The sequence below is a fragment of the Oryctolagus cuniculus genome, chromosome 11 (genome assembly GCF_964237555.1).
Source record: "Oryctolagus cuniculus chromosome 11, mOryCun1.1, whole genome shotgun sequence".
NCBI lineage: Eukaryota > Metazoa > Chordata > Mammalia > Lagomorpha > Leporidae > Oryctolagus > Oryctolagus cuniculus.
The window spans coordinates 26,938,705-26,961,101 of NC_091442.1; the positions used below are offsets into that span (position 1 = coordinate 26,938,705).

At 55.9% G+C, this 22,397-nt stretch overlaps 1 protein-coding gene across 1 annotated transcript in view; it reads right to left on the reverse strand.

The window, feature by feature from the left end:
* The window catches only part of RSPO4 (R-spondin 4), a 34,563-nt gene extending 12,395 nt beyond the window's left edge, over window positions 1-22,168 (reverse strand). The window contains exon 1 of the mRNA XM_051845158.2: window positions 21,742-22,168. Coding sequence (XP_051701118.2) covers window positions 21,742-21,916 — 175 coding nt within the window. The 5' untranslated portion in view covers window positions 21,917-22,168. The remainder of the gene's footprint in view (window positions 1-21,741) is intronic.
* Window positions 22,169-22,397: the final 229 nt, after the last annotated feature.

A 22,397-nucleotide genomic window follows, 5' to 3' on the forward strand; every position in this document is an offset into this window, starting at 1 on the left:
GATGGGGACAAAGCAAGGCTCTGGTAAGGGTTTAGGGACCACTCAGCCTGACCCCTGCAGTTTTCTGGGAGACCCCAGAGCCAGAAGGGGTGGAGTCATCCCCAAGGTCAGGCAACCAAACCCCAAAGAAGCCCGCGTTAGAGCTACAACACTACGGGTAGAATGATGACTCCACACTCTGAAGGCAAAATAACCCAATAGGCGCCTTCACCAGACCTTCAAGCGTGCGGGCGCACACGTGAGGGGTGCAGGGTGGATGCAGGATGGAGAGAGGCTTCGCCGACTGCATCCCTGTCCTCAGATGTTAGCTAGGGTGCCCTCTAGTGTCAGTATCTGGTAATGGCACCTCCATCTGGCATTTCATTACATCTCTGTAACTCATTAGAAAGAGCAACGCTATTTCCCCTCTCCCCACTAACTCCAAGATCACGGGTGTAGGGACTTGGACGTTCACATTATGAATAATAAGTGATGACAATTAGAGTTTGTACAGAACTACTCTAAAAAGGTCCAAACTTACTGGTTCTTAAACTTGACTCTGCATCAGAACCCAGGCAGGCTGTAAAGTGTCTGGTTTGGACCCAAGAATGTGAATTCTAAGAAGCCCAACAATAACTGTAGGAGGATTTCAGAAGTGTCTTCCCCAGTGACAGTTTCTTTTCCCTGAGAAACGGCGCTGGCAATCCTGCCGGTGCTGTACAACACAGCCTGGCTGATGGCGGGACTGTCACACCATCTCTCCGGAGAAGTTTGCCTCCGGACTGGCAGAGAATGGAATGGGATGGCCTCTGCCCTAAGGACTCCTGCAGGTGGGGGCTGTGGTGTGAGAAGTCCTGGGGAGGGGGACGAACGCGCACAGTCCCTCTTTGCTTACACACACACACACACAGCCCCTCCCGACTTGGAGGGTCATGTAGAGTCCTCTCCACCCAGGTGCACTTGACCTGCCCTTGGCCAGTCAGAGCCTCAATGGGTGCTGGTTCGGAGGCAGAGAGGCAGGCACGCATCCCCATGGCAAGTCTCTGGGTTTCTGCTTAAGTCAGTGGATGCCTAGTGTGTGTGTCCTTGCCCTCTCTTTGGATCCAGGAGGATGCAGACCAGAGAGGGTGGGCACCGCCTTAGGAAAGAGGAGACCAGACACATCCCACAGGAGCCACCTGCACACCTGGATCTACTCTGGGGAGCCATCGATTCTTTCCTCAAGCCACTATGAGTTAGGTTTTCATCACTTGCAACCGAATGATTCCTGACTCATACAGAAACAGAAAGACGGAAGGAGGGAGGGAGGGAGGGAGGGAGGGGAGAGAGAGAGAGAGAGAGAGAGAGAGAGAGAGAGAGAGAGAGAGAGAGAAAGAGAGAGAGAGAATATAAATCATATGCAGACAGGAGGCAACCAGAAACCTCATGGGCTCTAAAACACAGACAGAGTTTCTGACTGCCTTCCAGTCCCCCCCCCCCGCCCAAGGCCTGGCTAGTCCCCCAACTCCAGAGGAAGTCACTTTTTCATTTGAGTAAGTTCTCTTCTGCTAACTAACAAATGGGTGTAGCTCGCGAGATAGGGAAAAGACCGCAGTGCAGCAGCTCCACTTCAGCCTGGAGCATCTCCCACCCAGCCTGACCTCCACGCTACCCCAGGGGACCCTGGGCTTCCAGAGAGCGCACTTTGAGAACTCCTGGGTCCTCCACACCAAGTGGACCCGGCTGCCGTGGCCCTCGCTCAGCTCAGGCATGTGTTTCCAACCAGGCATCTGAGCTCTAACTGCAGCTTTCCTGGGGTTTCCTGAAGCATCAGAGCACAAGGTACCCCACGTAAACCCTCTAACAACTACCCCCCACCATCAAGACCATCCTCCCCGACTCAGATGCCAGTTGACCCCGGAAATGTGGCCCCAGGTTGCCCCAGTAGCTGGAAAGGCTTGAATGACATCTGAGTCACTTGTCTTTCCCCAGGCTCCAGGGGGGTGGGCTGACACTTGGATGTCCATTTACTGAGAATGACGGTGGAATTCATCATGCCAGTCTTGATGGTTTACAAAGCAATACGGGCTTGTGACAACTTTGAATTCACAGGCTAACCCAGGGTTAGTGATCCCTCCCTTCATTCCCTTGAAATAATTACCAGTTCCTACTCTGTGTCAGTCCACTAGGGGCTCAGTGTCTGTGAGCTTCCGGGACAGCTGTGTGACCTGGGCTGCCGGATGCTATCACCCTGGAGCTGCCTCGCATGGGCCGACCTCCCTCACTCACGTGGAAGACAACGAGGTCTCGTGAGCAGCACAGACTGCGGGACCTCCCCCTGGGGCTGCGCCACAGCAGGTGCGGTGGGGCCCGAGAATCCACACCGCTCACCGATTCCCAGGCAATGCCAATGCGGCTGGCTCTGGGGCCACACTTTCATAGCCACCAGTGTAGAGCAGGGCTCCGAGCTAAGCTGCTTGGGTTCAAGTCCCAGTTCTAACTCTTGTCCTTGGCCATGTGACCTTGAACTAGTGCCTGAAACTCTCTGCACATCCGACTGCCCCTCCTAAGGCTCTCACCACCTGCCCTGGCTCCTTCGGTGTTTTGTGATCCTGGACATTGGTTTTGACAACCAGTAAAGAGCTTTTCATTTCAAGGCCAACATTTAGGGGGTAGAATTTCTTCACAACTGGGGTGTGCCCAGGGAATTCAGTCTTGCGTGAGAACATCATTTGTCACGGTGGACTACGGATTTAATGCAGCTGTCTTGGAGTCTCCCCAGGGGGTATGAAGCACGAGCAGGACAGAAGGAGGCCACTGTCCCTGCCCCCAAGACTGACAGACTGAGGGCAGTCTGGCCTGGCCCTGTCCCTGCTCTGTCTTTGGGAAGGTTCCAGAGGCGTGCAGGAGGGCCCCACACAGAGAGAGCTGGGCAGGGCATCTTCTGCCCACCCCCAGCAGTGGAGGACGCATTGTCACCGATGACCAATGGGCATAAACCACATTTGGAGGCCCGCCTGCCGGCTCGGGCCGTCACATATGGGAGGCAGTCGCCACCACTGGAGACTGGCTCTGGGAAGCCGCCGGCGCATTCCTGCCTGGGGACAGACTGCACCATCCCCACGAAGCAGCAGGCCCTGGAGACGACTAAGCCTGGGGGCTCCCCAGGAGTGTAGAGCTGGGGTCTCCAGGTCACTGGACCCCTCTCAGCACAGAAGAGGGAGGGCTCAGGACCCAGAGGGCTCCACGTTGAGCAGAACGTGGAAATGGTTTCTTCCTGGGCACTTGACATGGCTGCTTCCTGGCTGGGGGATCTGAGGCAAGCGGCGTCACCGCTCTGAGCCTCAGTCTTCTCTTCCACACAATGGGGACAATCGTAGCAACTGCCTCCAGGCACTGGACATGACACCCAGCGTGGTCGGAAGGATCAGACCCACGGGAATGTGGACAACGCTGGTTCCTGGAGACAGAGGGATGGTGTCAGTGTGTGGGGCACACCTGAGGGCTAGGGCCGGAAGTGGAGCCTGGGGCCAGACTGGTGCGTGCGGACAGAGGGAAGGTTTCTGAGGAGGTGAGACCAGAGGGAGCGAGGCTGGGAGCAAGGAGGAAGCCCTGGCAAGCAGCAGACAGCAAGTGCAGCTGGGCACCAGCCCATGACACCCTCGGGTCACTGAAAACAGGCTAATCGTAGGCACAGCATCCAAAACAGAGGTTCTGCATCCCTTGCCCTCCAAACCTGTGCGCCTTGGAGCACTCCACTCACGGCAAGAACCCTGGAGCTGGCCTGTCTCTTCTCTCTCCTCTCACCCCCTCTATCTCACCCATCAGAAACCCGGCTGCCCCATTTCTGAGCTGTGTCCACGGTCTGACAGCCGCTGTCCACCTCCCCTGCTGCCCGAGCCCATCCCGGCCCGCCTCTCTAACCACTCACCCTGCTTCAGTCGCGCCAAGGCCAAAGCCACCTCAGGGCCTTTGCACTCCCTCTTCAGACTGCCCACATGCATCCATGGGGCTCCCTGCATTGCCCTATTCAGATGCCCCCTCCTGTAAGACCCCTTGAGCTCCCACCTAAGGGAGCTCCCCTGCCCCCAGCCTCCCCCAGCCCTCCCCACTCTGCTGTCTTTCATCACCGACTGCGTGCAGGCTGCTCTGTTTGCTTTCTGGTGTCCTTTCTCCACCCGTTCCAGGAGAGCCGCAGGTGGCACCTTGCCACGCTCACCGATTAAGTCACCCTGGCGGACACTGCCCAGCGCGGCCTCTGTCCCTCTGACGGCTGCTGACCGGCCCACGAACAGAGGCTGCAGAACTCATCTGGTGCTGCCATCACACCCATTTGAGATGGGAGGAAACCGAGGATCGGGGCAGTGAGGTTTGGCTGGGAGGAGATGCTTAGAAGCAGGCGGTGGGGCCAGCGCCGCAGCTCACTAGGCTAATCCTCCATCTGTGGCACCAGCACCCAGGGTTCTAGCCCCAGTTGGGGCGCTGGATTCTGTCCTGCTTGCTCCTCTTCCAGTCCAGCTCTCTGCTGTGGCCCGGGAGGGCAGTGGAGGATGGCCCAAGTGCTTGGGCCCTGCACCCCATGGGAGACCAGGATAAGCACCTGGCTCCTGGCTTTGGATCGGCGCAGCGTGCCAGCCGTAGCGGCCATTTAGGGGGTGAACCAACAGAAGGAAGACCTTTCTCTCTGTCTCTCTCTCTCACTGTCTAACTCTGCGTGTGAAAAAAAAAAAAAAAAAAAAAAAGAAGAAGAAATAGCAGGCAGTGGGACTGCAGACCCTGAAGGCTTGAACTCCTGGACATGCTGCCTCCTGGCTGCCCTGCACTTTGCCACATGCCCCCCTTAATCCGTGCAGAGTAACACCCCTGGCCTAGTGAAGGCCTTGCTAAGTTCCCTGTGCTGTGCCATGGCCACTGCCTCCTCCAGTGTCCGCTCGACCTTAACTGAGACAGGAAACTGGCCACGCGGCTGCAGCGCAGGCTGCCCAGGACTGGGCTCACCCTCCCTGCATTCCTCCTCCCTCGGTCCTCACCACCAGACACGAACTGATCCATGCGTCTTCAAGAAGGGGCTAGAACACTCACTTCCCTCTCTCAGGTCCCTGCCCAGCTCCCCATAAGGGAGTCTCTTGCTGACCCCTGGGCTGGGGAGGGGGTGATGCGTGCTTAGTCCCTGCTGGACGATCTGGGGGGGGGGGGAGTCCTCTTCGTAGACCCTGGCTGAGATGGGCTGGGGTAGGTGGGGGTGGGTAGGGGTTCACACTTGCATCTGTCCATTTCATGGGCGGTGGGGCTTTGCATCAGAATCTCCCGAGGCTGCTTATTAAAAGCAAGAGGTGGCCCTGCCTTTCTTTTTTTATTATTATTTATTTATTTTTGACAGGCAGAGTGGACAGTGAGAGAGAGAGAGAGAAAGGTCTTCCTTTGCCATTGGTTCACCCTCCAATGGCCGCCACGGCCAGCACGCTGCGGCCGGCGCACTGCGCTGATCTGAAGTCAGGAGGTGCAGGGCCCAACCACTTGGGCCATCCTCCACTGCACTCCGGGACAAGGCAGAGAGTTGGCCTGGAAGAGGGGCAACTGGGACAGAATCCGGTGTCCCGACCGGGACTAGAACCCAGTGTGCCGGCGCCGCAAGGCGGAGGATTAGCCAAGTGAGCCACGGTGCCGGCCGACCCTGCCTTTCAATACACGCAGTTGGCATAGCGCTCGCACGGTGCCTGGTGTTATGGGCACTAACGCATGAGAGCTCCAGAAACTACTCCTGGAGCTCAGCTGGGGCTTCCCCAACTGTACAGGGCACACAGAGTGCCCAGGGATGAACTAGGGCCAAACATGCAGCAGTGCGGGCAGGAGGTCTGGCTGGCGCCCGAGACTCTGCTTTTCTAACAAGCTCCCGGAGATGCTGACGGTGCTGGCCCCAGACCCACTGCAAGGAGCAGGGTGTGGATGCTGCTATCCCTCCTCGACCGTGGCTGGGCAAGCCAAGGCTCACAGACCCACAGCTGTGGGTGCCACAGCCAAACAGAAACCCACGGCTGATGGAGCCAGACTCTACTGGGCGACATGGCCTTGTCCTGAGGATGGATGAGACAGAGAGGCAGTGGAGGTGACATTTGGAAGGGGCAGCCTGACTCCTGTCACCACTCACAGAAGGGGCATGTTCCCAAATGGACCCCATGGAGACAGTCCCTGCCCTGCTTGGCATGACCGGAAGTGGAGGGGCGGGCCTTGTGTGTGCCTATCAAGTATGTGTGCCGTGGGACAGTAGCAGGTGAGTGTGGATGGATGGATGAGGTATGGCTCTAAAGGGCTCTGGAGCCCCTGGGAGGAAGCATGGGGAAGACCCACGTCCCTGCCCTGTGTTGCCCCTGCCTGGCCCGTAGCTGCTGGGGGCACACAGCACAAAGCAGGCTGCAAACACCGGCCATCTCTCCCTATGCCGCCCAAAGCTCAGATTCTACCTCCCTCAAGGGCCTGCTCCAGACCCACCAGGCTCAATCAGCCCATCACTGGCTCCTCGTAGAAGTCATATTTCCCTCCCTGGTGGGAGCCCTGGGCAGCCTAGAGCAGCCACAAATGACCTTCGGAAAAGAGCACATTTTATTTTTTTTAAAGGAAAGGATCATAATTGGATTCTTTATCATTCGACAAGCTGTGCTGGGGCGGGAGCAGCTGGCTGAGTCTGGAACAGGGGTGGAGCAGCCGGCCCTCCAGCTCCCAATCGCCCAGAGCCCAGCACCCTATCACCTACAAACACAGGACTGCCTGGAGCCGAGTGTGGAACTGTCACAAAAAGATCTCCGGTGTGAAAGCGCCACAGTGTCACCAAGTGTGTGAGACAGCGTGAGCAGCCATCTCGCCATTGTCCTACAGGTAAAACCCTCAAGCAATTGCTGGGGAGGTACAGTGGCCATGCATCTGAAGAAAAAAGTACTGCGAAGACTGTGCCCTTTCTTTTCATGTAATACAGGTGGATGTGCTGTACGTCTAACCTTGACCGAGCTGCGGCAGTGCCCCATGCTACGTTTTCTGTAATATTAGTACCTGGGGCAGGCAGGTGCTCAACTCAGCCTTGTGGAACGAATCCTCAGGACTGCGGGCTGGTCCACCTCACAGGGCTATTTCAATACATCAGGCTCGAAACAGTGCCCGGCCTCACCGAGCTGGGCTCGGGAGAGCTCACAGCCTCCTTCCCTGCCATACACACACTGTGTACATGAGTGCAGTGGGCTCTACGCGAGGCAGGATTGGATCTGGCTAGGCCCTGGCTCTAGTCCCACTATCTAGTGGACAGTAGCTGGTACACATTTGGTGCTTAATGAGTACCTGTAGAGTAACTGGGGCTGGGGTAGGGGGCTGGGCTCACACAGGTTCTGGCTCTTTTCCACGGTGGGGTGTTCCGGTGAAGTGACCTTGTGTGGGTCTCTGGCCTTTTGGACCCTCTAGGAGCCTCCCATTTGCCCTGAAGCAGCAGGGGGCCTGTGGATGAAGAGCTGGGCGACACTGAGGGGCGTGAAAGGCCAGCTGCTGCTTCCTCTCCCTCCCTCGGGGGTCAGGACCCCTGCGCCTTCTTAACGCCAGGGAAGCCTCTTGCTTGTGGTTCTGGGGCTCTGAGGGAGGCTGTCAGCTACACTGGGAATCTTTATCCCGCCAAGGGCAACTGAGATGTTTATAACATCATTCACGGGCCTTCCAAAATGACCCACTTAAAAACTGCCTGCTAGAGATGAACTGGATTTCCAGGCGCCTGACCAGCTGACTCCACGGTTCTATCCGGCCCACAGGACGCTTGCGGCGGTTAGGACCCTGCCGGGACATGTCCAGCCAGTTGTCGTGCTCAGTGACACAAGCTGGGATGTGTCCAAATCCATGAGGCCCACCATGAGCCAGGATCCTGGGGAAGGTGGGGAGGATTTCCTTGGTGAACAAGGTTTTCCTGAGATGGCCCAGGTTGACAGGTTCCTCACTTTCTCACACTGCAGCCCTGTGGCTAACAGCGCCCAGGACAAGGGATGAGGACCCTGCTTCCAGCCCTGGCTCGGCCCCACTCACTGGCTGGCCTTTGGCACAGCACTGCGTGACCCCATGCCTCATCCAAAAGCAGGACGATTGGTCTTAACACAAGGCTTTTGGGTTTTTTGTCAATGAGCGGAGCTTACCTACGGGGAGCTGTGATACGGGAATTCAACTGATGAAACAGATAAGGGCTGAGCTGCCCTGGCTGAGGCCAGGGTTGGGGGTCGTGATCCCGGCCTTCTGCCTGTTCTGCAGGCAGCTCCTGAGCCTCCACGCTCCCACCAAAGGCAGCAGGAGAAGCGGTGCAGTATGGGGAGCAGTCAGAGCACCGGCTCTGGAGCCCCACGGCTTCATCTCTCAAGCCTCAGCCTCCACCTGCCCTGGGAGGTGGCTGTGAAGATTCCAGAAGCTGGGGGTGTGACACGTTCAGAACAGGGTCTGGCTGAGGGCAGGTGCACAGGACTGGGATGACCACGGGCTCTCACGTAGGCAGACTACTGAAACGCCCCTACAAGGTGGGTATGTTGATCAGATAAGGAAACTAAGGCACAGAGAAGGTGAGCAAGTGGCCCTGGTTAACACAGCTCTAAGTGGCAAGCACAGTGACTGGAAGTTATGAAGTTCTAGGGAGGCTCTCGCCCCCAGAACAGGCTCAGCGTGAATATCCCCACACCACAGAAAATGAAGACCTAAGGAAGCTGCAGACTAGGATCGGGTCCCAGCACAGAGGGAACCTGGGACCTCCTGCTGCCAGTGAGCATCTTGGGGGGGCGGGGCAGGCTCACGTGTGGCCTCAACAATGGGTCCTGGGCCTTGGGCAGTTCCTAGGGGTGACTAGGAGTCAGGAACCCAGTTTGGGCTTCTAGCCACAGCAGGCAGGGGGTGGGCATCTTCAGGGGTCTCGTTCTGAGCCAGACTCTCCCTCCCCTTCTCAAGGCCTAGGACAAGGGAGACGCCCCAGGTACGCAGCCTCGTCCAGTTCAGTGGTCCTCAGGCAAGTCCCTCCTTGCCTCTGTTTCTCCAGATGACAAGTGAGCGGTTCAGCTCAGTGTTCATAATTCCATAAATCCATCCATTCACCCAGCAGATGTTTTTTAACTGCCTATCATGTACCAGGCTCTTTTCTCAACACCAGGAATAAAAGGGTAAGAACAAGACAAAAGCCTTGGAGTCAGCGCTATGGAACAGCAGGTTAATCCTGTGGCGCGGCAGGTAAAGCCACCGCCTGCGGCATCAGCATCCCATATGGATGCCGATTCAAGTCCTGGCTGCTCCTCTTCCGATCTCTGCTGTGGCCTGGGAAAGCAGCAGAAGACGGCCCAAGTGCTTGGGCCCCTGCACCCCTATGGGAGACCCAGAAGAAGCTCCTGGCTCCTCGCTTCAAGTCAGCTCAGCTCCAGCAGTTGCGACCATTTGGGGAGTGAACCAGCGGATGGAAGACCTCTCTCTCTCTGTCTCTCCCTCTCTCTCTCTCTCCCAAATAAATAAATAAATAATCTTTTTTTTTAAAAAGGGTCTCATTTGTTTTCTATTGCATTTATTAAATAAAGTGAAATGATAAATCACTGGCCTAGAGAAAAATTCTAGAAAAAGACATGAAATAATACTAGATCCAAAATGCAGACTCCCTGAAGACAAGAGGAGAGGGGCCATTGCAGACAGTGAGGGGGCAGTGGATCAGAGGAAGCAGAGTGATAGCAGGGAGGGCCTGGGCCACCAAGAAGTCACCCCCTGGACCCTCGGGGCTGAACTGAGAGGCTACCAAGCCTGTTCCACCCCCGCCCACATGGAGACGCTGATCACGGGGGCCTCAGGCCAACTCTGAAGGCAGCAGAAGGGCAAGCGGTGGAACCAGGCTAAGGGAGGCCGAGTGTCCGCAGCATGCCAGGCCCTGTGCTACCCAGGTCCCTGAGTTAAACCACCTGACCCGCTCCCATCCCCCCACCCCCCATAGCCCTACAAGACTGGGGCCGGGGACTCAGAGGCTCACGGTCAGGGGCCACCTCTTATAAGACCCTCTCAGAAGGACTTTGCTTAAGACCAAAACCCAGAATATAAGGCGGAACAATCCCCTCTCCCCGCCCCCTCCACTGTACACCCCGCAAAAGACGCCGACAGAGGTAACCCCCTTCACAAGAGCCTAAGTAATGACTTCTGCTCTTCAAAGGCCATTCAGGTGACGCACACCAGGGAGAGACATGCAATGTCAGAGTCACCCGTGGGCAATGCAATGATGACAAGGAAAAGTCAAGAAACTCAATTAAAAAAAAAAAAACACAAATAAAGGCTAGCGCCGTGGCTCAATAGGCTAATCTTCCTGCGGCGCTGGCACACCGGGTTCTAGTCCCGGTCGGGGCACCGGATTCTGTCCCGGTTGCCCCCCTTCCAGGCCAGCTCTCTGCTGTGGCCCGGGAGTGCAGTGGAGGATGGCCCTAGTGCTTGGCCCCTGTACCCCATGGGAAACCAGGAGAAGCACCTGGCTCCTGGCTTCGAATCAGCGCAGTGCGCTGGCCACAGCGTGCCGGCCGCAGTGGCCATTGGAGGGTGAACCAACAGCAAAAGGAAGACCTTTCTCTCTGTCTCTCTCTCTCACTGTCCACTCTGCCTGTCAAAAATAAATAAATAAATAAATAAAATAAAAAAATTAAAAAAAGCTAAAAATAAAATGAAATTTAAAATAAGATGAATTAAAAATAAATAGAACTAAAATTAATACACAGTTCTAAGATAAAATAGCATTTTATATAAAATATTATAAAATATATAAAATACAATATTAATATTAAAATATAAAATATATTTTATTTAAAATAGCATTCTAACAAAATTAGAAAAAATTTAAAAACGTAAGGACTGGGGCCAGCGTTCTGGCACAGCAGGTTAAGCTGCCACCTGCAACTGGCATCCCGTATCTGAGTGCCCATTTGAGTTCAGCTGCTCCGTTTCTGATCCAGCTCCCTGATAATGCACCTGGGAAGGCAGCGAACAACGGCCCAAGCGTTTGGGCCCCTGCACCCACATGGGAGACCAGAATGGAGTTCCAGGCTCTCCTGGCTCTGGCCAGGTCCGCACCTGGCTGCTGGGGCCATTTAGAGGGTAAACCGGTGGATGGAAGATCTCTCTCTGTCTCTTTCACTCTCTGTCACTCAAATAAATAAATTAACAAATCTTGTAAAAATATACAAAAATCTAAATATAAAATGTTAACAATGTATTGTCTATTTCAAAAATACTTAGGAGCAAATCTTTTAATGCTCTCACGACAAAGAAAGGATACATTTGAGGTGACGGATATGCCAGTTACTCTGATTTGATAACTACACAGTGTATGCATGTACTGAAACATCAAATAATACCCCCATTAACACGTATGTATAACAGTCGATTAAAAATCTGAAAAATAAATTTGAACACTAACAACAAAAATCAAAACTTTAAAAAAATCAAAATGTTTAAAAAATAAAAATATCTAAAATAAGTGACACATTTTTTTTAAATTTATGGGCACTTGAAACCATTACTTACATATTTGGGAGTCAGAAAGAGAGAATGAGCTCCCACCCCCTGGTTCTCTCCCCTACTACTGCACTGGCTGGGGCTGGGTCAGGGCTGAGCCCAGGAGCTGGGAACTCCACACAGGTGTCTTCCCCTATCGGGGACAGGAACCCAGCCACCTGAGCCAACACTGCTGCCTCCAAGGTTCGCTCAGGAGTCAGAGCCGGGAATCAAACCCTGGCACTCTGATGTGCGTCACCGGCGTCTGTTAGGCCAAATGCCCACCCCTGGTGAAATAAATTTTAAGACTAAAAACCAACTCATCAATTTGTAACAAACAATCAAAAAACAAAGAAAAAGAAAATCAGACACAAAATAAGAGCAAGGTCCCACAGAAGTGATGATGATAACATCTGTGAATTAAGGAGTCCAATTGGCTCAAATGCCCGCAGGGGCAGGGGAGGAGGGGGGAGGGGAGAGGAAGGAAAAGCATGTCCGAAAGCCAGCAGCTGACTGGGTCTTTCTAGCCTACTGTGTACAGAGGGCAGGACATCAGGCCTGCCGCAGCCTCACTCACAAATAGACAACACATCATTTATACATTTGCAATGTGCCGGCCACACACAGGCACGTAGATATATACACACATGCACACACACACATACATACACACACACACATATATTCACACACAGGCACACACATATACACACGCACACACATTCATACACATACACACATACCAAACACACATGTGCATACACACACACCATCATTCCATCTTCACAGCTGTCCCCACAGCCCATTCTATCAGAAGAGTCCACAGAGGCTCAGAGAGGGAGGCCCACTGTGCCACAGTCACACAGCGCTTTGGATCACCCTACCCTCTGAATTTGGCCCCCTCAAAACGACCGTCTTCAGATGAGTTGGCCTGCTGAGGACTTTCAGGCTCAGACCATGCCTACCATGAGCTCAGATGCTCTGCACACTGGAGAGTGCCAGCCTTCCACGCCGCACGGCCATCGGCACCACCACGGAGCAGCTGCCCTCTGCCAGCTGGGACCCGTGCACAGCCGTCCTGACCTTCCTGCCAGCGGCACCGTGTGGACGCCGTTATTGTCCCCGTCGTGCTGACAGACACCACGGAGGTTCAGGAGCGAAACTGCTTCACCCAAGCATGGCAGTGGCAGAGCTGGGAGCTGAGCCCAGGCCTGTCACGGCCCACAGCCTGCGCTCCCTGCCCGGCACCAGACGCTCGAAGCAGCCACAGACGGAGCGCTCCCTACGGACTAGGAAAGGGAGTGTGTGCTTCACATCCCATTTTGCAAATGAACCAAAAGAGGCACAGACAGGAGCCGACCTGCCCGAGGTGCCTCCGCAAGTGAGCAGCAGAGCCCAAGGCCTTCAGCTGGACTTGGCCATCAGCAGAGCGGGCGCAGAAGGGTGGCTGTGACATTCTGCCTCTCTGCGTCCCCACCCTGGCGGATGTGGCACCACTGTCAGGCTCCAGGGAAAGTGGAGGCTTTGGGCGAAAGGGAGTGGTTTCCCCATGCGGTCTGGGTCCCTGGCCGTGGAATGCCTTTCTTTTGAGCTGGGGAAACAGAACCCCTCCCCGCCCCCACCCCATCCACAAAAGCGCCAAGGGGCCCCCAGCATGGCGGCGGAGCAGGGGCCTGTGAATCATGCTGCATCCCTACCAGCACTCATTCCAGGGTAGGCCGTGGCGGCACAGCCTGGGGCAGCAGGGCCCGGGAGGTGGCCTCACCCATCCTGACATGAGCACCAGACCATTCTCCGGGGGATCTGGAGAAATCCCCAAGGGCGGGCCAGACGGCATGTGTGCTGGGCGGTGCCGATTGTGTCATGGAGGCCCTGGCCCATGGAGACCTGGGGCCACATCCCGGGCTCTCCCCATTCTGGCTGTGTGCCCTTGGCAAGTTAACTCCCTCTCTGAGCGTGGAGGGCCTCATCTGTACAGTAATAGAATAATAGGACCAGAGCGCCTCACGGAGCTATGATGTGGATGAGCTGGGAGAAGGCCTGGCGTGGCGGCTGTGAACCCAAGCTTGGGAATCAATGGTCTGGATTTAATCTTGGTTTTGCCAAACTTAACTCTACATGAGGTAGCTATTGGGCTGTTTTCGACCTACAAAAACAGCAATTTTGTATCCTCTTCCAGTGCTCCTCTCTCTGCATTCTCCTAACATGTGGCTGTGAACAGCCCCTTGCAGGACACTGTGAGGATACAATGAGAGCCCAGCTATTGGAGCAAGTTGGCTTTAAACCTTGGCTGTGTGACTTGGGGCAAGTTGCTTAGCCTCTCTGTGCCTCAGTTTTCTCATCTGTAAAATAGGGATAAAAACAATAATACCCACCTCACAGATTCATTAAGAGAATTTAATCACTTAATACATATGAAATGGAGCCGGCGCCGTGGCTCAATAGGCTAATCCTCCACCTTGCGGCGCCGGCACACCGGGTTCTAGTCCCGGTTGGGGCGCCGGATTCTGTCCCGGTTGCCCCTCTTCCAGGCCAGCTCTCTGCTATGGCCAGGGAGTGCAGTGGAGGATGGCCCAGGTGCTTGGGCCCTGCACCCCATGGGAGACCAGGAAAAGCACCTGGCTCCTGGCTCCTGCCACGATCAGCGCGGTGCGCCGGCTGCAGCGGCGGCCATTGGAGGGTGAACCAACGGCAAAGGAAGACCTTTCTCTCTGTCTCTCTCTCTCACTGTCCACTCTGCCTGTCAAAAAAAAAAAAAAAAAAAAAAAAAAAAAAAAACATATGAAATGCTTCGAACAGTATCTGACATTAAAAATGAAACAATGCAGGTGACATCTGGCGAGGGGTAAATGCCTAGTCCTAAAGCCACATCAGAAAGAGACTTTGTTCCCAGCCTTGGATGCCAGTGACTGCCAAGTGCAGTTGGTTCCTGGGGTTCAGATCCGCAAGGTCAGTTAGCTGTTCTGGGGCCAGCTGCTGTCCTCCACCGCCCCAGCCGCCCTCGTCCCCACCTCGCCTGCAAGCCCAGGCGGCTGACCCCGGAGCCTCCAGTGTGACAAGAACTGCTCTCAAGGCTCACGTGGCCTCTTCAGCCTTCACACTTCATTATTCTAGAACGCTCCAGAACTCCAAGGACAGGAGGCAGGACTGCTTTGCACATGGAAAGTGCTGGACACACGAGAGCACGGCTGATAATGGCACTGGGCGGGTTTTCTGGGAGGTCTACAGCAGGCAGGACTTGCTGCTGCTGCGGGCCTAGGGGATCCAGAGGACCCAGGCCACACACCAGGCCCCTCTTCAAATCGGTTCTCCTCTCCGTTGGGAGGGGGGGGCTGCAGTGAGGGTCAAGGTGAAAGGAGTGTGCGGCTGACACGCCCTGGGGCTCCAGGCTGTCTGACGCAGAAGGTTAGGGCCCCTCACACCACTCCACCTTCCGGGGACAAAATGCTCATGGCACCAGACTCAGGGTGATTAGAAACAAGCATCTGGAGGCCGGCGCTGTGGTGCAGTGGGTTAAAGCCCCGGCCTGCAGTGCCAGCCTCCCATATGGGTTCTAGTTCGAGTCCCAGCAGCTCCACTTTCCCATCCAGCTCCCTGCTACTGTGCCTGGGAAAGCAATAGAAGATGGCCCAAGTCCTTGGGCCCCTGCATGCACGTGGAAGACCCAGGAGGCTTTGGATTGGCTCAGCTCTGGCCATTGTGGCCAGTTGGGGAGTGAACCAGCAGATGGAAGACCTTTCTCTCTCTAATAAATAAAATAAATCTAATGAAAGAAACAAGTATCTGAACCAAGGGCTGCTGCTTACCGAGGCAACTGGATGCAGCATTGGGAGCTCCCGGGCCAGACCCCCTGGGATCGCATCCCAGCTCCCTGCCTGCCGCTGTGAGCCGTGGGGTTCAGCGTCTTCATCTGTAAGGTGGGTATCAGAGCCAACCTCTGACTTCAGGAAAACCCACGTTAGGTCACGACTGAATGGGCCATGCACAAAAGCTGAGCTCAGCTGACAGAGCAGCCTCTACAATTTTCAGACAATGATGAAAAAAAAACAACACCCTGCATTTTGGGGACTAGCATTGTGGTGCAGTGAGTTAAGCTCCTGTGTGTGATGCTGGCATCCTGTATCAAGAGCTGATTCAAGTCCTGGCTTATCTGCTTCTGATCCAGCTCCCTGCTAATGCACCTGGGAAAGTAGTAGAAGATGGCCCAAGTATTTGGGCCCCTGCACCCCCGTGGGAAACCCAGAAGAAGCTCCTGGCCCAGCCCCAGCCATTATGGCCATGTGAAGAGTGAACCAGCAGATGGAAGATTCTCTCTCTTTCTCTGCCTGTTCTCCTCTGTTATTCTGCCTTTCAAATAAATAAATATTTTTTAAAGATATATTTTATTTATTTGAAAGACAGTTATAAAGTGAGGTAGAGCCAGAGAGAGAGAGAGGTCTTCCATCTGCTGGTTCACTCTCCAAATGACCGCAATGGCCAGAGCTGAGCTGATTCAAAACCAGGAGCCAGGAGCTTCTTCCGGGTCTCCCATGTGGGTGCAGGGGGCCAAGGTCTTGGACCATCTTCTTTTGCTTTCTCAGGCCATAGCAGAGAGCTGGATCAGAAGTGGAACAGCCGGGACTTGAACCGGCGCCTCTATGAGATGCTGGAGCTGCAGGTCGCGGCTTTAACCTGCTGTGCCACAGTGCTGGCCCCCAAATAAATAAATCTTTAAAAACACACATTTTTATTTAAGCACACACACAATGCACAGAGCACACACATTGGTACACACATATCCATCCACATGTGCACACTCACTTGTGTACACGTTCACACAGGTATGTGAACACATGCAAGGCACTCTTATAAAATGGAAGTTGGCAAACCATAGCCCAAGGACCGAATCTGGCTGTTGGGTCACGCTGGTGAGCTGAGAGTGGTGAGAACGACAGAGCACGTGCGGCCCACAACGCCTGCAATATTTACCATCTGGCCCTTTACAAAAACGCTGCTGACCCCCAGGCATTTTATTCTATTCAGTTTCATTCTGTTCCATTCCATTCACAGATGCTCTGCAGGTTACTAACTCTGTTCCCCGATGGCTGATGGGTTACAAACCTCAGTTCAAAAACGTTTGAGTTAGTGTGGGCGTCTGTTTTGCACTACACAGAAGGATGGATGAGTACACTGTAGCCAGGGGACATCTCAGCCAAACCAGGTCCAGTCTTTGAGCCCTCAAAGTCTTTGAGTTCCTCACTTGGGCCCGTGACTGCCGCCGCCCTCCTGCCTCTCAAGGCCATGCTAAGGAGCAGCGGGGGGCCTGGCCACGGCCTTCTCAATGATAGAGCTCCCGGAGACGCTGGACCCGCCAAGGCAGGGCGGTGGGACACCCAAATCTGCTGTCCTTCTCAACACGGGGCCCTGGCCTGGCCAGGAGGAGCGTCACAGCCAGATGGCACCCACGACCCTGCAGGAGTCCCTCGGGCCCTTGCCACCTGGCTGGACCAGCCCTCCTCCTGCAGGAGTCCCTGCCGAGCTGCCTCCCTTCCTGATTAAATCCTCCCCCTCTCCGAGGAGCCTCCTCTGAGACGCCCTTGCTAAGTCCCTAGCACGTCTCATTTCCATTTCTACGCACACCCTGGGTCCACATCCCAGCCCCGCTGCTGTGAGTTCCTGGGCAGGGCATTGCCCCTTTCTGAGCCTCGGCTCCCTGGTCTGGGGAATGGGTACAACCTCAGCAGGGTCAGAAGGATTCACAACCCCACACGCAGAGCTCTCAGCTCCTGGCCAGCCCTCCCTCAGCGGCCCCACGGTAGGAGGTGGGGGGTTTCCAACCACAGGACATAGAGGGGTTCCCTGGGGGTGTGGGCAAGTGAGAGGGGGACTCAGTGTCTCCTTTGTGGCTCTGCCTAGCTGCAGAGGGAGAGGGAGGCGGGCGGGACCCAGTGACTGTGACCACTGACCCTGAGCCAAGGGCTGTGTTTTCTATTGCTCAAGAAGCCCCTGGGTTAGGAGGAAACCCAGGCCAATGGGCCAGGATGACTCGGCCGAGGCGGCATCCGACCCAGACCCAGCACCATTCCCGCGGCCTCGGTGCCCAGCTATACCCCTGACTCTGCCCCTGGGATCCCTCTTCCCTGCCGGAACTGCGCCCCGTGCATCTGAATCTGGTCCCACCCGGACACCAGCGCTCCAGGGACATTTTTCTGTGCCCAGCCATGGCCAACGTGGATACCGGAAACGGGGTGCCCCCTGCCTGCCCAGCCTCGGCTTCTCTGCCTGGGCATAGGAGACGGCACTACCTGCCTGGTCCTCTACACGGGGCTTTGCAGTCTGTGCCGGGTGTTTATCCACGCCACAGCACAGGCCCTGGAGTGGGAACCGCTGGGGCCTTGCTCCAGTGCAGAAGGGGCTCCAAGAGGGAAGGAGGTTTGCTTGGGGTTGCAGCTCAAGCTAGACGCAGAGCTGAGATTCAAACCACACGAGGCTTCCCTCCAGCCCGCCCAGGCACACCCCGCCACACTGTGGGGGAATCCTTGTGAAGCCCTACTGTGTGCCTGTGGGGCTGTTCCCTCTGGGACTGGGGTCAGTCTTCTCCTCGGCCCGCTGAGGTAGGTACAGTCATTCCCACTTCACAGATGTGGATGCTGGGCACCAGAGAAGCCACGTGGCCTGCCCCAGATCACGTATCTAGGGCAAGACGGGGCTCCTGCATTCCAAGGCCCCACTCTGTGCCCCTGCCTGTCTCAGGTCCAGCAGGATCCAAAAGCCCAGGTGAATGAGGGCCTCTCCCCATCAGGATGACATCCCCTGGATGTCAGGGGAAGTTGGTCACACGCTGGCTTCTCCCCGGAGCCGCGCGACAGAGTCCCATCACTGCCGGGGACGTCCCACTGCCAGGAAGGACACCCCAGTACGCTTCAAGGGAAATGTCCCCATCTGGTTCTTATTCATTTATACTTAATTAATCAGAACGTTGTTTTGTAAGAGACACTTGAGATCCAAGAACCTTTCTCAAGCCCTTTCTTTGGTTCTTTCTTGTCCTAGGAACGCAGAAATTGGGTTTCATCAAACACCAGTGACGCTAGCGGGTGAGCAAGGCCAGGTCTGGCGGGGCCAGGCCCGGAGGGCAGAGGCTCAGGCCGGGCTGCGGCCAGGCCCAGTAACCGGGTAGAGGCCAGGGAAGGGCATGGAATGGTCACTCCTGCACACAGGGCAGGCCCAGGCCTGCTCACCTCGGCGTCCCCATGGGGCCCAACCCAGAGCCTGGCACAGAGGCTGCCCTGTAGCACGTGTTGAATGAGCACGGGAACGAGTCAATGAATGAATCGATGAATGAATGACGCACTGTCTCCTGCCGAGGGTAGATGAGAGGCCAAAGCTGTGGGCCCCTCGGGGATTGCAAGCAGATGCCTTATGAGAAACGGTCTCCGATGTGTCAAAAACTCCAGAAGGGATGTCCTCTCCACCCACTTCTCCACCAGGCTCTGAGAAGTCATGCGGCCCAGAATCTGCTAAATCCAACAATGCCCAAACCTACAACTGCCACAGAGAGTGTGCATCTGCCCCCCCCCCCCCCGCCACCAGTGACAGCGGGAGCGCTGATGCTGTGAGCTGCCGGGGGAGAAACCCCCCCACCCCCCACCCAAAGTCACCCAGCACCACCCAGCAAGGAGTGGGACTGCAAGCCAAGGCCATCGCCATCGCATCAGACTAATAAGAAGACCATGGCCTCTCAGAAGACGCTGGGCAGGTGTGTGTCCTGGAGGCAAGGGGCCAGCTACGGGTGGGAGGAGCAGCCGTCCTGACTGCTCACTGGGCGCCTGCCAGGTGGTGGCGAGCTGGGGATGAGGCGAGGGATCCAGAGTTGTTTCCTTTCTTTGTCCTCCTCCTTCTCTCTTCTTCCTTTTTTTTTTTTCTTTTCTTCTCTTTCTCCTTCTCTCGTCTTTTAGAACTGAGAAGCATCTTAAAGATCTTAGACCACAGCTTCTTCCCAGGTGGGGAAACTCGGGCTCTGAGCACACAGCTCAGGGGACAGTTTTTTTGTTTTTGTTTTTGTTTTTTTTTTAAAGATTTTACTTATTTGAGTGGCAGAGTTAGAGAGAGAGAGAGAGAGAGAGAGAGAGAGAGAGAGAGAGAGGTGTTTTCTATCCGCTGGTTCACTCCCCAAATGGCCACAACGGCCAGAGCTGTGCCGATCCGAAGCCAGGAGCCAGGAGCCTTCTCCCGGTCTCCCATGCAGGTGCAAAGGCCCAAGCACTTGGGCCATCTTCTACTGTTTTCCCAGGCCATAGCAGAGAGCTGGATCAGAAGTGGAGCAGCTGGGACCAGAACCGATGCCCATATGGGTTGCTTGCAGAGTGTCCACCCCAGGAGACATGTGAGCAGTGCGGCAGACAGATTGGGATCACTGTACAACCTTGGACAAGTCTGTTTCCCCCTCTGATTCTGTTTCCTCATCCAGAAAATATGTCCCTCCTCCTTCCACCAGGCGGTCGTGCATAACCACAGACATGAGGACAGAGACCCACGCCTGCTAGGAGCCTGGGTACTCAGCTGCTCATTTAACACATGCACTAGCTCAGTTCACCACAACCTTCATTACCAGTGGGGCTACTAGTCCCATTTTAAAAATGAATCCATGGGGCCAGTGCTGTGGTGCAGCAGGTTAAAGTCTTGGCCTTAAGCGCCAGCATCCCATATGGGCACCAGTTCTAGTCCTGGCTGCTTCTCTTCCAATCCAGCTCTCTGCTATGGCCTGGGAAAGCAGTAGAAGATGGCCCAAATCCTTGGGCCTCTGCATCCACTTGGGAGACCTGGAATAAGCTCCTGGCTCTTGGCTTCGGATCGGCGCAGCTCCGGCTGTTGCGGCCATCTGGGGAGTGAGCCAGCGGATGGAAGACCTCTCTGTCTCTATCTTTCTCTGTAACTCTGTCTTGCAAATAAATAAAAATATTTTAAAAAAAAATGAATCTGTGAGTGGATGGTGTTTTGTTTTGTTTGTTGGTTGATTCTGTTTTCATCTTTTTTTAGGACTGAGAAAGCCCCTAGAGGTCTAAAGGGCCCTGGGGAGGGGTCAGCGGCGGGTAGGAGAGGCAGCTGGAAACTGGGATTTGGATCCAGGAAGGCTAACTTCAGAGTCACACTCTCAACCACTAACAATGACCACTCACAGAGGAGGGGGTGTCCTCATGGGGCCCCAAAGCCCCCAGCTCACCTGAAGCCCACCTGCCTGTCCACCCCGCAGTCCCTCTGCAGCCATATCAGGCTCCCCCATGCCCCACCCCCAGGTCTCCCACAGCCCCTCGGTGCTTCCTCCACTCTGGGCATGACTGTGTCTACATGGGGCTTTCCCCAAATGGACCAGAAGTCCCCGGATTTTTATGCAGAGAGACACTGCATCTTCCACTCACCCGCTAGACAACTTGGCAGTTACCTAACCTGTCTGCGCCTCAGCACCCCAGCTTCATAAACCAGGGCAACCCAGACGCCAGGAGGATTAGCGGGGTTCTGCCGAGACAGTGCTGGGGCACAGTGGCTGGCGCTGGGATGCTGACCCTCAGACTGGCATCCCTAGGCTGAAAGGCTGCCCAGCACAGGCAAGGGGCTTGCTTGCCCCCTCACTCTCCTCTGCCCAAACCAAAGACCTTCTGACCCGCAGCCAGGGGCTGGGGCATAGAACCCCGAGGAGTCCCTGGTCACCTATAGTCTGAACTTTGCTTGGTTCACCTTCTTAATGACCCTAGCAGGTTAGGAGAGAAAAGATGAGGCTCCCAGAGGGGCTGAACTTCTCTTGGGTCATCCCCAGACCAGTGAACTCGAATGCAGACTTCAGTGTGGCTCAGCTCACCGCAGGCGAACCCTCTGCGAGGTGATGTGGCTGACACTCCATCCAGGGCTCAGCATGGATGCTTGAGATGGCTTCTAAGCCACCAACTTTGTCTCCAAGTCCCTGGCCCCTCATCCCCCCAGGCTGCCACTTGAGGCTTCCTGACTCTGCACAGAGCCACCATCTTTCCAAACCGCCAGTGAAGTTGCTACCACGGTGGGTGGGGGGCAGAGAGGCTGCGAGACCCTTCTTTCCTTGGTGGCCTCCTCGGTCCAGCCTGCTCCACAGCTCTCTGACTGGGCACCCTGGAGCCTCAGTCTTCCCATCTGTGAAGTGGGACTGACACCTATTTGGAGAAACCAATGGCTCAAACGCCACGAACCCGGCAGGTGCCCAAAGGGCCATCCTCGGGTCTTCCCCATTGCGCCTGCCTGATCACCCAGCCCGGCCGCCCCTCGTACCTTGCTTCTTCCTTAGGGTCTGGGCCAGCATGTCCACGGCATGGGCGACGAGCAGCAGCCAGCAAAGTGGAGCCCGCATCTGGGCGACCTGAGTTGGGCGTGAGCCTTGGAGTTCTACGGGCGACCCGACGGCCCGGCAGCTGCGCGGGAGCTGCTCAGGAAGCGCCGTGCGCATCCGCGGGAGCGCGGGGTCGGTCCAGCCGCCAGGGACCTGCAGTCCGCCCAGGGGCCTGCCGCCAGGTCGAGTGAGGGCGTCAGTTAAACCCGGGCACTGCCCCTGCGGGGAGGAGCCGGCGCGGCGGGGGCGGCGCGTTAACCCGCTCGGGGCCGGGGCGTGTGCGGCGAGGGGCGGGGGGGTCTCCTGGACGCGGTACCAGAGGTCCGACGGCTACGCAGCCCGCGAGCGTGCGTCATTCCCGAGCCCTGCGCACGTGCAAAGTCTCCCCGGCGGCCAGGTAGCTGCAGGTACATCGGCGGGTGCACGCCCGCAGGGCCACCGAGTAAGAGCCGCGAAGTCCCAGCTCTCCCCGCCCCCGCCCGCGGTTTTCTTTCTCTTCCCTCGCACCACACCCCTCTCCCTTCCTCCTCCCGGCCTGAGGACCATCCTTCGCCTCTTCTGGCTCCCCTGCTTTCTGCCTCACAGCTCCCTGCCCCTC